Raw genomic sequence first — 16,418 nt, 5'->3', positions numbered from 1 at the left:
TGAAATTGATAGAATGTATGATGAGATAAAAGAAATTATTCAGATAGTGAAAGGAGATGAAAATTTAATAGTCATGGGTGACTGGAATTCGATAGTGGGAAAAGGGAGAGAAGGAAACATAGTAGGTGAATACGGATTGGGGGTAAGAAATGAAAGAGGAAACTGCCTGGTAGAATTTTGCACAGAGCATAACTTAATCATAGCTAACACTTGGTTCAAGAATCATACAAGAAGGTTGTATACATGGAAAAATCCTGAATATACTAGAAGGTATCAGATAGATTAAATAATGGTAAGACAGATTTAGGAACCAGGTTTTAAATTGTAAGACATTTCCAGGGGCAGATGTGGACACTGACCACAATCTATTGGTTATGAACTGTAGATTAAAACTGAAGAAACTGCGAAAAGGTGGGAATTTAAGGAGATGGGACCTGGATAAACTGAAAGAACCAGAGATTGTACAGAGTTTGAGGGAGAGCGTAAGGGAACAATTGACAGGAATAGGGGAAAGAAATACAGTAGAAGAAGAATGGGTAGCGCTGAGGGATGATGTAGTGAAGGCAGCAGAGGATCAAGTAGGTAAAAAGACGAGGGCTAGTAGAAACCCTTGGGTGACAGAAGAAATATTGAATTTAATTGATGAAAGGAGAAAATATAAAAATGCAGTAAATGAAGCAGGCAAAAAGGAATACAAACATCTCAAAAATGAGATCGACAGGAAGTGCAAAATGGCTAAGCAGGCATGGCTAGAGGACAAATGTAAGGATGTGTAGGCTTACCTCACTAGGGGTAAGATAGATACTGCCTACAGGAAAATTAGAGAGACCTTTGGAGAAAAGAGAACGACTTGTATGAATATCAAGAGCTCAGATGGAAACCCAGTTCTAAGCAAAGAAGGGAAAACAGAAAGGTGGAAGGAGTATATAGAGGGTCTATAAAAGGGCGATGTATTTGAGGAGAATATTACGGAAATTGAAGAGAATGTAGATGAAGATGAAATGGGAGATATACTGCGCGAAGAGTTTGGCAGAGCACTGAAAGGTCTGAGTCGAAACGAGGCTCCGGGAGTAGACAACATTCCATTAGAACTACTGACAGCCTTGGGAGAGCCAGTCCTGACAAAACTCTACCACCTGGTGAGCAAGATGTATGAGGCAGGCGAAATACCATCAGACTTCAAGAAGAATGTAATAATTCCAATCCCAAAGAAAGCAGGTGTTGACAGATGTGAAAATTACCGAACAATCAGTTTAATAATTCACAGCTGCAAAATACTAAAGCGAATTCTTTACAGATGAATGGAAAACTGGTAGAAGCCGACCTCAGGGAAGATCAGTTTGGATTCTGTAGAAATGTTGGAACACGGGAGGCAATACTGACCTTACGACTTATCTTAGAAGAAAGATTAAGGAAAGGCAAACCTACATTCCTAGCATTTGTAGACTTAGAGAATGCTTTTGACAATGTTGACTGGAATACTCTCTTTCAGATTCTAAAGTTGGTAGGGGTAAAATACAGGGAGCGAAAGGCTATTTACAATTTGTACAGAAACCAGATGGCGGTTACAAGAGTCGAGGGACATGAAAGGGAAACAGTGGTTGGGAAGGGAGTGAGACAGGGTTGTAGCCTCTCCTCGATGTTATTCATTCTGTATATTGAGCAAGCAGTAAAGGAAAGAAAAGAAAAATTTGGAGTAGGTATTAAAATCCAAGGGGGAGAAATAAAAACTTCGAGGTTCACCGATGACATTGTAATTCTGTCAAACACAGCAAAGGACTTGGAACACCAGTTAAATGGAATGGACAGTGTCTTGAAAGGAGAACGTAAGATGAACATCAACAGAAGCAAAACGAGGATAATGGAATGTAGTTGAGTTAACTCGGGTGATGCTGAGGGAATTAGATTAGGAAATGAGACACTTAAAGTAGTAAAGGAGTTTTGCTATTTGGGGAGCAAAATAACTGATGATGGTCAAAGTAGAGAGGATATAAAATGTTGTCTGACAATGGCAAGGAAAGCGTTTCTGAAGAAGAGAAATCTTTTAACACCGAGTATAGATTTAAGAGTCAGGAAGTCATTTTTGAAAGTATTTGTACGAAGTGTAGCCATGTATGGAAGTGAAACATGGATGATAAATAGTTTGGACAAGAATAGAATAGAAGGTTTCAAAATGTGGTGCTACAGAAGAATGCTGAAGATTAGATGGGTAGGTCACATAACTAATGAGGAGGTATTGAATAGAATTGGGGAGAAGAGGAGTTTGCGGCACAACTTGACAAGAAGGAGGGATCGGTTGGTAGGACATGTTCTGAGGCATCAAGGGATCACCAATTTAGTATTGGAGGGCAGCGTGGAGGGTAAAAATCGTAGAGGGAGACCAAGAGATGAGTACACTAAGCAGATTCAAAAGGATGTAGTTTGCAGTAGTTATTCAGAGATGAAGAAGCTTGCACAGGATAGAGTAGCATGGAGAGCTGCATCAAACCAGTCTCAGGACTGAAGACCACAACAATAACAACAACAATATACTACAATTAGATGAAAGTATCCTATCTATAAAAACTTCTACTCACAGATGCAGGAAATGTGTTTATTGGTCTTTATAGTGGAAATGTTAAAGGAAGTGGTGGCCATATTCCGATTTTAAGACTTGTCTTATGTGTAGTCAAAGATAACAGGACAAAACAAAGTGGAAATTCATAAGGAATTGCCAGAAGTAGCTGACACTTTAAAAAATTGGAAATAGAACCTAATAAGGTGTGGAAAATTCTGGCAGAATGTGTATAATTTAGGAGTGAATGTTACAACATTCTGAATAGTAGAAATTCTGAATCACTGAGACCTCATCATCATCAGAATTACATGACTTTAGACATGATGTTAAGTTGTGAAGAAACCTGGTGCTGTGTCATTTTCAGGCCACAACACTTCCTAATAAGAACTACAATCTCTCTGCTCTGTTAATTGTTTATTCTCGTCATATGCAACATATTCAAGCAGTATCAGTACAGTAGTTACCTTTGTGTAAACACAGGCAAATCTGAATGCACCTCTCGAATGTGTGCACAGGCATTTCATTTGCAAAACGTTGGTAGCATCCAGCTAACCAGTAAATGTTATTTGTGGTAATTGAAGCCATTTTCCAATGTGAAACTCTAGATCAGTTTAATACTGGCAATCCAATGCACTGTTCTGTGCTCCACAATCTTATGCATCAAAAGGGTGTTTTTCCATGCCTTTTTCTCCATTATTCATTATACCTGACTAATTGTTCAAAGTGGAGACTTTAATTGGGGCAGGCATTGCATTGTGAAAAGTGATTAGCGTGTCACCTCTAGTCAGATATTGAAATATCGAGATGTGCGAATAAAAATTAGCCCAGAAAACTAGCCACATGCCAGTGACTGATAGACAGTGTAGAGGCATCCTTAAAGATCTGGAAATCACTGTATGTGCTATCTTTTGCTCTTTTTAGCCATTGTACAATCTCCCTCTTCCCCTCCCCCTCTCCCTCACCCCTTCTCCTTTTAATACTCAGCCATGTAAATATTTATAAGACATATACACAGACTGAAAAAACACAACACCAAAAAATAATTAATGTACAGTAATGAAATTTAAGGAATACATTTGTCTTCACAACATATTTAAGTGATTAACATAGCAAGATCACAGGTTAATGTAAATGTTAAATTCACCAAGGCAAATGTGAAATCTTGGTAGACTAATAACCAGTGAAACTGCAAGACTTTTTAATGTACGCATGCAAACATACATGCAGTGTTGTACAGGGCCGGATGTCAGTTTGCGGGATGTAGTTCCACGCCTGTGGCACTTGGTCAGTCAATAGAGGGAATGTTTAATGCTGGTCATGGATGATGCTGGGATTGTTGTCTGATAATGTCCCCATATGTGCTTGATTGGAGACAGATCTGGTGATTGAGCAGGCCAAGGCAACACGTCAACACAGGGTGTGAGCATGGTGGGTTTCAACAGTAGTTTGTGGGCAAGTCCTATCCTGTTGGAAAACATGCCCTGGAATGCTGTTCATGAATAGCAGCACAACCAGTTGAATTACTGGACTGTCATACAAATATGCATTCGTGATGTGTGGGATAACAAAGAGAGTGTTCCTCTTGTCATATGAAATTACACCCCAGACCATAACTCCACGTGTAGGTCCCGGTGTCTAACCTGCAGACAGGTTGGTTGCAGTGTGTCAACTGGCCTCCTCCTAACACACAGCCATCACTAGCACTGAGGCAGAACCAGCTTTCATCAGAAAGCACAACAGACCTCCACTTTGCCCTCCAATGAGCTCTCACTTGATGCTACTGAAGTCACAAATGGCGGTGATTTGGGGTTAGTGGAATGCACACTACAGGGTGCCTGGCTCAAAGCTGTCCCTGAAGTAAGTGATTTGTAACAGTTCATTGTATCATGGTGATGCCAACTACTGCTGCAATTGCTCCTTTGGATGCAGTATTGTATGTGAGAGCTGTACACCAAACACAATGGTGCTCCCTGTCGATGGTGCCATGTAGCTGTCCGGAGCCTGATCTTCTTGAGACTTCACATTCTAATGACCATCACTGCCAGCAGTCATGTGCAGAGGCTACATTCCCATCAAGTCTTTAGTATCGCAGGAGGAACAGCCATCTTCTCATAGCCCTATTACACGACCTCATTCAAACTCGTTACAGTTTTGGTAATGGTGTATTGTTACCTGAAAGGCATTCTTGGCTAACATCAGCTCACTATGTCCAATCTTAAATGCCCATGATCATTACAGTGTGTATTTAAAGAAACTTAATTTGCATCCTCATAGTGGTGCTACTAGTGCCACTCTTATGTGACCAGTGTGAAATTTGAATAGCCATTATCTTTCAGATGTAGAAACATGCCTACCAGCTTTCATTTATGTCACAAAACTCCTTCATTGTGTTGCAGTTCCTTTTTCTGTCAGTGTAGTTACCCCACTGCTTTAGTGTTAACTTCACTAATACATTTCTTCATTTTTATTTTCCTAAATCTACATAAAATGTGTGTCAAATGCTTTTCTGCATGACTGATTTATATTTCCTTTGTTGTAGGATGCACTTTCTGACCATCACCCAGAAGTGCCACTTATTAACCCTCTACCAGAACGTTTGAGGACTGTTCGTGGAGATCCTCAGTTTGGGCCTGTCAGGCAGTTTCATGGGAATCTGCTTGTTACATATAGTCCTGACTCTATATACATTCTCGATCCATCTAATATCTCTGTTGTCGGAACTGTGTCGGGCCTTCGGGGTGTACTTGATGTGTCTGTTTCAAGAGATGAGATTTTTGTGCTAGAAGGTGGTCGAAGTTTGATTCGTTTGGCATATGGACCTGAAGCACCTCCAGCGCCATCAGAATTGCAAGGTTGGTATAAAGTACAGAAAGTATAGCACATTGGTTCTGTTTTGAAATATGAACTTGCAATATCTTAATGTTATACAAAGCAGTTTAATTTAAAAAATTCAGCATGGAGACAGATTAAAAATATATTTTTACCTGTTGCTGATCAATTGAGTAACTCCTGAATTTCTTTTGTACATAGACACATTGATGTGTACGTTTGATTGCATATTGCATAACATTCTGAGTCAGTCTGCTAAGGGCTTTGTTGTGAAGCATTGAATATTTGTGCAGTGGTATCACTCACCATTTATGTGCTGCTGCTGGTGTCTGCTATTGAAATAAGGTAGTTAATTTGGAGTAGTCTAATCATTTGTTACAAATTCTCCCCTGCTGATGGCCAGAATGCGTGAGAGGCAAAGTGCAGAAACACTAACATTTACGGTGGCTTGGAGCATAATTTTTATTTTATTGTATTTTAGTTTTTTACTTTATTGGTAGTCCAAACTTAATATATATTGTGAGTAAAACTGCCAAAGATCATGTGATGAAACTCAACTCTACCCAAAGCATCACATAGTAGTAACAATAAATAAAATCCAATTGTCTTGTTTGGGGTTGCTGAAAGTTAATAATGATTGTGAGAGAGAAACATGAAGGTAATAACACACAAATTATATCAGGCAGTGATAATTAAGAAATATTGATGTTTTGTGGAGACAATGTCTATATTTTTATACCCGTACTCAAAACATTCATCTGATATATTGGAGTTTCATATTTCTATTTTTTACACGCTTTTAGTGCCTATTAAATGTTGATAGTCAAAACAATTTAAGCATCTCTAATACTAAATAGATAACACACCTCAACTCGTGTATTAGGCAAGTATTTAATTATTTTGCATGAGTTTGTGTGTCTCACTCTGTACAACATTTGAACAACTTCCTGATTTCCTTGTGTGTTTGAAACATGGAGGCAATGTGACCCCTCTGCCTGTCTGAACCCATCAAGCCAAAGACTGCTTGTCTGGTCAATTCTCACTCAAGTCCGTGTGGTGTAAACTGTTGGCTTTCAGTTGAAGAAGTAATATATTGCACTTTTGATTTTTACTGATTGGTGTTTAAGTTCTTGAGCTAGTGTAGTGAGTGTGGATACTAAAAGTTGTGGGTGAAGACACTTTACAAAAAAATGGTAGAACTGATGCTTGTTGTAACATTTGTGACAAAAATTTTGAAAATTTTCTTGAATATTTGCAAATTAACCCTTTTGATGCTACATATGTGCTCTTTCCATTCTGTGCTGAAACTACTTTTGTTATGGCCGTACTGGGTGCCAAATGCTGATGCCTGTGCTGAGATACAGTGTTCTGGCTGATAAGAAATACTTATCAGATTTTTTGTAAACTTTTAGGTGATAAACTTTGATTTTTGTGCATCGCACAGTCTGATATCTTCACTCGATAAAGAATTGAATTTATTTTTGTTGTCTGTCATACTTATTGCACTGCATCTACTTAAGTAAAACATTGCATGAAATTCTGAGTGTTCGCAAAGGTAAAAATGCATTGTGTGAACTTTGCGTGTGGTCGATCCTAGTTTATATATTACAGTGAATATAATGTGGACAAGATATCAAAATTTAACAAAAGTTGAGAGAAGAAGATAACTCATTTCATTCTCAAGTTACTGATTTTTAGGTCTGAAGGACGGTAGCACACGACACTCCCATTCATGTCCTTGCGCATCACGCATCTTGTGACCATAACAATCGTATATCATAAATGATTCAAAATATTGAAATGAGGCTTTCTGCAAATGATAGCACCCAATGATGCACATATGTTGTATGAGAAATACTCAAAACTTTCTTATTTATTGAGATATAGAAGTAATTCATTCGAAGCAGTGAGAGGTCAGCAGCTCAGTACACATTCAGACATCCATAGCAGTGTAGGAAAATCCATGCGGCACACATACATGTGTCCGCAACACCTGGAATAGTGTAACAGGATGCGTATACATGCCCAGAGCAGCAAAAGGGTTAATATATAAAGTGGTTGATGTAAAACATAAATTGAGCAACCAAATAAAGTGTGAAGGATATCTACTAATTAGTGACAAGCGGTATGCCTTCACAAGACATGCATTCTGAGCCTGCATAAACATCAAGAAGTTAAAATGACAAATACTTTCAGAACTTTTGAGTATTTCTACTAGTTCTTCATTACCTCTTCTGAGTACATTGATTGGCTGGCCATCAAGTGTCATTTGACTTCAGCCAAAAGTAGTGTAACACCCTCCATTTGTGCTACAAAGCAAATGGTTCATTGACACATCTTCAAATTTTCTAAGGCTGAGTCTGTTCTAGAAATGACAACTTGCTGTTGGTATTTAAATGAACACCACTATTGAATTCCTTTAAGTCAACATCGAAGTAAAATACTATGTAGAACTCAAAATACTGCTAATGTGGCTGACTTCCAGATATGATTTTTATCTTATGGAACCTGTTGTCTCTGACATCTGTATTGATATATGATTAATTTGATTAACTAGCTCTATCAGTTTTGTGCATTCAGAAGTAATAAAACTGTTTACAAGTTTTTTAACTAAATGTATTAATGCTTACATTTAAAAGCAACAAATATGTTAATACCTTTTTTTATAGAATATATTAATATATTACATAACTGCAACAGGTAATAGCTACTATTTTCTGTCATCGTGTGTGTGTGTGTGTGGGGGGGGGGGGGGGGGGAAGACGACGAGAGGGGCTTTCAATAAGTAAGGTGACACAGTTTTTTTCTTGGCCAAATTTGATTGAAAAATTACAGAATTCGTTGCAGAACATCGTGGAATATTTCCACTTTAGTCCATGTAGTTTCATGGAGTTCCGATGGATGGCGGTGCTATACATAGCCTTCAGAATGATGTCTGTAACAGATGTGTGTTCCATGAAGAGAGTTGCCATTGAGTTTCTTTTAGTGGAAAACCATAGCATCACAGATATTCGTAGGTGCTTGGAGAAGGTCTACAGAGAGCTGGCAGTAAACAAAAGCATAATGAGTTGTTGGGTGCAGGTGTGTCGTCATCGCAACAAGATTGCACAAACCTGTCCAGCCATGTGCGTGTCAGACAGCCACACACAGCTGTGACTCCTGCAATGTTGGAATGTTCGGACACTGTCATTTGAGATGATTGATAGTTCACAAACAAACACCTTGCTGCACAACTTTACATCTTCGTTGGTAGTGCTGATACACTTGGCCAACATTTGGGGTACTCATAGGTGTATGCCTGCTGGGTTCCTCACTAACAGAAGGCTTCCACCTGTTTGGCCCAATGAAGGATGCTCTCCACAGGAAATGGTACGTGGATAATGGTGAAGTTATTGAGACAACAAAATGTTGGCGCCGACATTGGTTTTGTAGCCAGAAAAGGGGGGAATGGTATGGTGTATTGTAATCCTGAATAAAGCCATCCTGATTTCAGAAACAAAATGTGTTGCATTGCTTATTGAATGCCCCTCTTGATATTAGAATGAGTGAAAGTAGTTCAATTCCAATGCATTTCTCAGTAATTCAGCTGCATAGCCACAGCCTAATAATTTAGTGTGTCAAGGTTAAATCCCTAGTTTGTAATGGGATTTTTTTATTTGTTTCTGGTATGTGGTGTAGCTTTCAACATCTGCAGTATTTGTGTATCTCAGAAATGCAAAGTTGCACTTTTAGACAGATTGTATGTCAAATTGTAGGCTTCTTCTTAACTTGTTAAGTGAGTTTAGTGGCATATCATTGAAAGTGATGGAACCAGCTTCAGTAAAATCATACTGGCAAAACTTTTTTTAAATCAATGATGATAAACATTTCATATGACAAATTTCAATAATAACATTTTCCCGTTTCACATCTGTCAATTTTCTTCACTCTTTTTTTATTGATTAAAAACTCTGATACATGTAAAATATCAACATTTTACTGCCAACACATCAGCAGCATTGATATGGCTCAGATAATTTATCAGAAAATCAATATATTGATATTGCAGAAAGTATTGCCATCTCTACATCCAACCTTAGCAACTGATCACTGCCAAGAACTTATCAGCATGACATAAATGGTTTTGATACTAAACAGCTTAGACCAATGATGACTGGAAGAGATCACTTTTGTCCAATGAGTGTTCCTTCTCTTGTGTCTAAAAAAGATCAGATTTATGCATTTTCCACTCATTTAAAGAAATATGCTTTATTGTGGTTTGATGTGCGCTCTCATTGTGTTAAACTGTTGTTACCCTTCAAGTACCGCTTATGGCCCATTATTCTCTGAACAGTTTGCTGCATTGCTGACTTGGTTTTTATATGTTGGAAACCTCCTGGTCTTTCTTCTTAGATCGTCATCCTGTGAACGTTGGGTTTGGTGGACAGTTGTGAAATAACATACAGTGCAGAGATATGACCGTTATGTAGATAGAGTAGTGTTATCCATTACATATGTATCTTACATACAGCTCCCCCACAGTATGACTTATTGCTAGTCCACTTAAGATCATACACAGCTGCCAAATGATTTCTTTTTGTATTGCAGAAGTGCAAATTGAATTTAAATTTTCTGTACATTATAGCACCATTGATTCTGGTTTGCTATAACTAACAAAGATAGCAAAGAGCTGCTGCTTTGTTGAGTGCAATAGTCTCTGACTCGCCGACTGATCACTTTCAGTTACATGTGTAGTATTGTTTTCATGTTTGATATCACTTTAATCACTCTCTAAATGAGAAATCTAATAAATTTTCACAGATAGTCACTATCTTATTCCTATCATTTCAGTCTATATCAAAGTTCACTGTTAAAACTGACAAATCGTCATATTTCCAAAACCAAAGATCAACAAACTGCTTCCATTTAGCACTATAGTAATTTATAGTTTTGCAACAATAAAATTCATTCAGTGAGTGAGCTTTCCATAGAACAGTATTCCAAATATCTTAGAAAATAATTCATCACAAATTAATGTTTATGTTCTCTTCAAAATTTTATACATTTTTATTGTGTAATGCAAAGTACTGCCACTATATTCAACTGTGCAATATACATGCATAAGCAAGAATGGCTAATTCAGAACTGATACAAAACTTGAATAACATAATACATATTTCTCATATTTATCTTCACAATAATGATACTCAACGGGTCTTGCCGATGTTGAAGGCATCACCTTGTGTAGTCTGGCTGTCAGCACGGCTGCAGACATGTCCATGTTTTACCAAAACCCTGTGTGAAGATCTCTCCACCTCCATCAAGTAACTGTTGTACTGGTTGTTATCTTACTGGTTTCTTAAATAACTGAAGAATTGTTTATAGATCCTTATGTAGTATAGTGTGGTAGGACAGCACTCTGCTATCCTGAAACTGTCATGCTGGGTGACATGTATTGTCTCCTAGCATCATCATTAAAATAACATCCCTCATTTATCAAGTTTACATATTTTGCAGTTCATTACATACTGTACAATTACTTAAACAAGCACATTGGAATCATGAAATCTAATGGTATACAAGAATTAAGTGACAATCAGTCTAGATGCAAAATCATTTTGCATGAGATATGTTACATGGCATACATAGTATGGTGATTGTAATTTGTTTCTGTGACCGTATCTCACAATATTTCTTCTTTCCAGGTAAAGGCATGTGTGTAGGCTCAATTTGTCCTTTCCTCATATACGGCTTCAAAGAAACAACATTCCTAAGACCAGACAGCTTTCTCGACTCAGGATATACTAATTGGTATGCATTTGGGTGAGGGTTCTCAATAATCTCAAATGGCCCAATGTAAATATCAAAAAACTTCTTGAGTTCTGCTGTTAATAATTTCGATTGTTCGTGGGATTTCACTAAGACATGGTCGCCTATTCTGAATGTGGTAGCCTTTATTTTCCTATCATGTCTGTTTTTTCTAGCTTCACCTAGTTTCTTCATGTTTTCTTTACAATCTCTTCACATTCTTTCATTGCTATTAAGGCACATATAACATGTCAGCCTCAGTTGCAAATAGAAACAAAACTTTACCCAGGTTTCATCCAAAATAATTTGGCCTTCTTCAGAAGCGAGTGACACTAAACTCTTTTGGCTGAAACCTGGGTAAAATGTGGTTTCTATTCGCAACTGATGCTGACGTGTTACATGTTCAATTATCACAGTTGCTGACAGGGCTGCATAATGTTAAAAAGTCTTAGATATTAAGGCACATTGTGGAAAGTCTATTAATTCAGAAATAAGATTCGCTGGTCTGAGATGAAACATAATTTCATATGGTGAATGATGTCCTCAAAGTTGTTTACATGGTTGGACCAACTAGGGTGTTTGTGACTACAATAGGTCCTGCAAAGTCTCCCTAGTTATCTCATGTACCTATCTGCTGGGTTTGAAGATGTGTTGTACTCGGATATCAAGATATGTTTTGTGTTAGTTTTTTCCATGAATGCTTTCCAGTTTTTTGAAACAAATTGTGAACCATTATCAGATAGTATGGCTTTTGGTTTTCCTATGCTCTTGAAGTAATCTCTTTCAATCTTTGTAATGATCTCTTTACTCGTAGCTTTTCAAACAGGGTAAAGTTTAATTAATTTGGAAAGTACATCAACCATGACGAATATAAAACAATGACCACCTTTGCTTTTAGGTAAAGAACCATAAAAGTCTACAGCTACTAAATCTAATGGCTTATCCGGAATAATGTTCTCCATTTCTCCTTGACTTGTTCTGTTACTTACTTTTACTCTTTGACATTTGTCGCAAGTTGATATTTCATTCCTTGCCTTCTTTACTATTTTATAAAAGTAGATATTTTCTTGTAACTTTTGTATGCATTTCTGTATTCAACAGTGACCATAACTTTCATGGGTGTACTTTATTAACTTGTCTGCCTCACATTCTGGCCAACATGGCTTCCAATTTTGAGAGTCCATATCTGTTCTTCTAAAGAGTGTTCCCTGAAATAGCGTATAGTATTTGTCAAGTTTATGATACCCTCTTTTGCCTAAACAATCCTTAACCACTTTCTATTAGGATGTTTATTTTGTCCCCTCCTGATGTTATTGCAAAGCGTCCTTATGAGCTTTTCATCTTGGATTCCCTTCACGTATCTTATTTCAAATTCTTTTTCTTACTCTTGATCAAAGATTTCCTCATCTCCTCATACTGGTAACCTGAATAAAGCATCAGCTACTACATTTTCTGACCCCTTAATATACTCAGTTTCATAATCAAACTGTTGCATAAACATTGCCCACCTGGTTAATTTGTTATCATATAGTCTACACTCCTGTAAATAACTTAAAGCTTTGTGGTCTGAATACACTTTTATCTTGTGTCCTAACAGGTATGTTTTAAATTTTGTAAATGCCCAGCGTACCACGAGTAATTCTTTTTTCTGTAACTGTGCAAGTTCTCTCATGTTAAAGTAACATTCTACTGGCAAATGCAATAGTGCAGTGAAGATTTTTTCCATTCACAACTTTCTCCTGAAATAGTTCTGCTCCTAACCCATAATCACTACTGTCAGTTTGAAAACAAAATGGTAAACTAAAATCTGGTCTGTGTTAAAGATTGTTCTTACAAAGTTCATTCTTAATTTTCTCTAATACCTTCGATACTCTTCAGACCAATTCCACATAGTATTTTTTTCTAAATAAGTTGCTGAAACATGTTACATTAAGGCATTGTCCATTTATATATTTTCAATAGAATTCACGTATTCAATAGAAAGATTTCAGTTGTTTTCGGTTTCCAGGCGATGGAAAGTTTACGATCGATTTTATTTTCTCAGGGTCTGCACTTTTCCCTTCCTTAGTAATGACATGACCTAAAAATTTGAGTTATGGCACACCAAATTTACATTTTTCTAGTTTTAACATCGTTCCTCCTCTTCTGAGTTTCTCACACACCTTTTTCAACAACTTCAAATGATCCTCCCAACTTTGATTTGACACTAATATATCATCTACATAAATGGTTAATTCTGACACAACTTCTTGGCCAAGTACTCTTATAAATTCTGTGACTGATGAGTTTAATCTGAAACGCACTACACAATATTGGTAACATCTCCCATTGTATAAGAAAGCAGTGAACTTCGTAGAACTAATTGCAAGAGTACTTGATGAAAACCAAGTGTCAGGTCAAGGCTTGACATAATTTGGATGTTTTTAAATTTATATAACAACTCATCGATGTTCTCTGGGTGGTCAGTTTTTCTGTATAATTTGTTTAACTGTCTGGAATCTAGTACTAATCTGACTTGTCCATTAGATTAATTTGCAATGACCAAGGGATTATTATAAGGGATTATACTTCTCTCAATGATTTCACACACTTCCGTCTTTTGTAATTCTTTCTCCACTGCTTCCTTTTCAAGATTGGAATACCCTATGGTTTTGTAAAGAAAGGTTTATGTGGCTTCATCTGCAAAGTACATTGGTATCCAATTACTTTACCTGGTATTTTGCTAAATACATCACTATATTCCCAGAAAAATAATTTCAAATCTTGTTTTTGGTTCTCAGTTAGTTTTCTAGCTTCGGCTACTTTTTCATTTACCAAGTTTTCAAACTCTATCTCGTCTGTGTCAAAATCTGCGACGTAACTTTCAATGTACTTACCTTATTTTGTAAATTCAATACTGTTTACAGTCTTATTCATACACGACACATTTGACCTAAGAAGTTTCATAGCAATGACTTTACCACTTGGTAGAGTCATCATTAATTTCTGTCCTACCCAATCAAATGCTGCACTTACTTTTGTTATCCAAGACATGCCTAAGATAAAATCCTCTGTGAGATCAGGAATAACAAGACGCCCATGTACCCATGATACTCCTTCAATTTCAAAAGTAATAAAAGCCTGACTCCTTACTGACTTACTGTGCCTCCCAGTAGCACCTCTTAAATTAATTCCTACTACAGGTAACTCAACATAATCCTTATTAGTTTTCAGTTTTTTACTTAATGATTCTGATATCCCAGATACTTGACTTCCTTTGTCCACTAAACACTTTCCTTTCCATTTGTGTATAAGTAGCTCCTACCTTGCAGACCACCAATGGAGCCCTGATCAGTATTTTAACTGTTCAGTTCTCCTCATACCATTAGGACTATGCCACTTGTTTGGTTTACTTCCAAAGTGTTTGTTACATAATTGATTATGATTACTTCCATATTGACCCTTCTGATGGAAACTGTTTCCTTGTGATCTCTTGAAGTTGTACTGGTGATTTTTCTGATGAGAATCATTACTTCCAAAATTGTGTGGTTACTTTTTATCATGTTGTGTGTTTCCCCAATTTGTGTGTCCTGTCTTTTAAAAATGGTTTTGATTATGGTGTGCTGGTTTACCCGTTCTCTAAATAATGCTGACTAGTCTGTCTACATACTTCAAAAACTGATCTATTGTGTCATCAGGTCCATAAGCTAACTCCCACTGTAATTCATACGGTAGTCTTGTTTTTAATGCATCAATTTGAGCGAGTTCATCAAAAGGTTTGCATCGGTGAGTGAGTTTTCTTTTTGCATAGGTGAGTGAGTTTTCTTAACTGACTTTTGCAAAATTGCTTCATGCTACCAAACTCATCTTCATAAACAGGTCCATTCAAGAATTCACATTTTATTCTAGCTTGTTCTGTCCCTGACCAGAATTTACTTAAGAACCCCTCCTCAAACTCTGCAAAAGCCATTCCCTCAATACAATAATGATTAGTCCATGCCAATGCTTCACCTTCTAGAAATCTTTTCACAAATTTAATTTTCAAATTATCATTCATATTTGGAAAAAAGTTATCTTTGTAGTGCTGCAGGAAATGTACCGGATGCATACTGCTCTCATCTGAAAAGTTTTTACTGGAATGTTGCCCCACATAGTACCAATATTGTTCGCCAAACTATTGGTGACCATATTGCTACTAACACTTTCAAGTTTCTTAGTGATGTCACTAATACTATTTTCTAAACTCTTGACTTCTTCATTGCTTATTTGCTTGTATTTTTTTTTACTAATGATTCCTATCTTTTGTTCAAATTTGCCTTCTCCTTTAACAATTTTATCGTCTACAATAGAAATATGATCGGATACTGTATTACTGTATCTTCTACATGTTTGATATCTGCATGTACCACTTTTAAACACATTATGGATTTTCTCTCTACCTGTGCTAATTTTAGTTTTCAGGTTTTCCTTTTGCATCTACGTTTTTAACGTTTCTCTCGACATAATTGACCTTACCTGTGATCTTAACCATATTACGACATAAACTGGAAATTTTTGCTTCTACTTTTTGAAAGTGATCATCATTTTTCTTTTCATATTCTTTGAACTGTTTTTCAAATCTATCACTGATGTCTTTAAGATTCTGAACTAACTGAGCTGCATTGTTTTTCTCCATTTGATTAAAAACGAATCTCATTATTTTCCTCCATTTGTTCCAAACGAATCTCATTATTTTTCCTCATATATTCCAAATGAATCTCATTATTTTTCTCCTTTTGTTCCAAACAAATCTCATTAGCACAGAGTCTGTCTTTAATATTTCCTAGCCACTCACCATTTTGTCTGTTAGTGTCATCAATTGCCTTAAATTTTCCCTCCATATAGTTCATTATTGTTGATAACATGTCATTAACTTCCTCCGGTCTTTCCATATGAGTTTCAAATTTCTCTACAGGATCAAGACTATTCCTGTTGCATTCACTTTCATATGATAAATTTGCATCGGTACTAGCGTTGGTGATACTGTCGTCAATCCTTTACTCTTTTGTAATCGTCATATTTTTACACAGGAATAAACAAACACAGTAAATTTATCTTTGCTAAAGGATACTAAATTATCTTATTCACAGTTTACCGATTTTCTTATTTTATAATGCCTTCTTTGTTGATTGGTTCCTGATGGAATTCACAATACTGAAGTGTAAATTCGGGCAGTCTGTACTGCAGTTTTCATCTCTTTTGAATAGCCAGCTACATAGCTCACTGA

At 36.7% G+C, this 16,418-nt stretch overlaps 1 protein-coding gene across 1 annotated transcript in view; it reads left to right on the top strand.

Annotated features, from left to right (window-relative positions):
• Positions 1-16,418, top strand: part of LOC124589813 — a 207,009-nt gene that overhangs the window by 62,037 nt on the left and 128,554 nt on the right. Inside the window, 1 exon segment of the mRNA XM_047131602.1 lies at positions 5,097-5,409. Within this exon segment, the coding sequence (XP_046987558.1) occupies positions 5,097-5,409 (313 nt within the window).

The sequence above is a fragment of the Schistocerca americana genome, chromosome 2 (assembly GCF_021461395.2).
Source record: "Schistocerca americana isolate TAMUIC-IGC-003095 chromosome 2, iqSchAmer2.1, whole genome shotgun sequence".
Taxonomy (NCBI): domain Eukaryota; kingdom Metazoa; phylum Arthropoda; class Insecta; order Orthoptera; family Acrididae; genus Schistocerca; species Schistocerca americana.
Note: the sequence above shows the minus strand (reverse complement) of the source record. Positions and strands in the feature narration are given on the sequence as shown.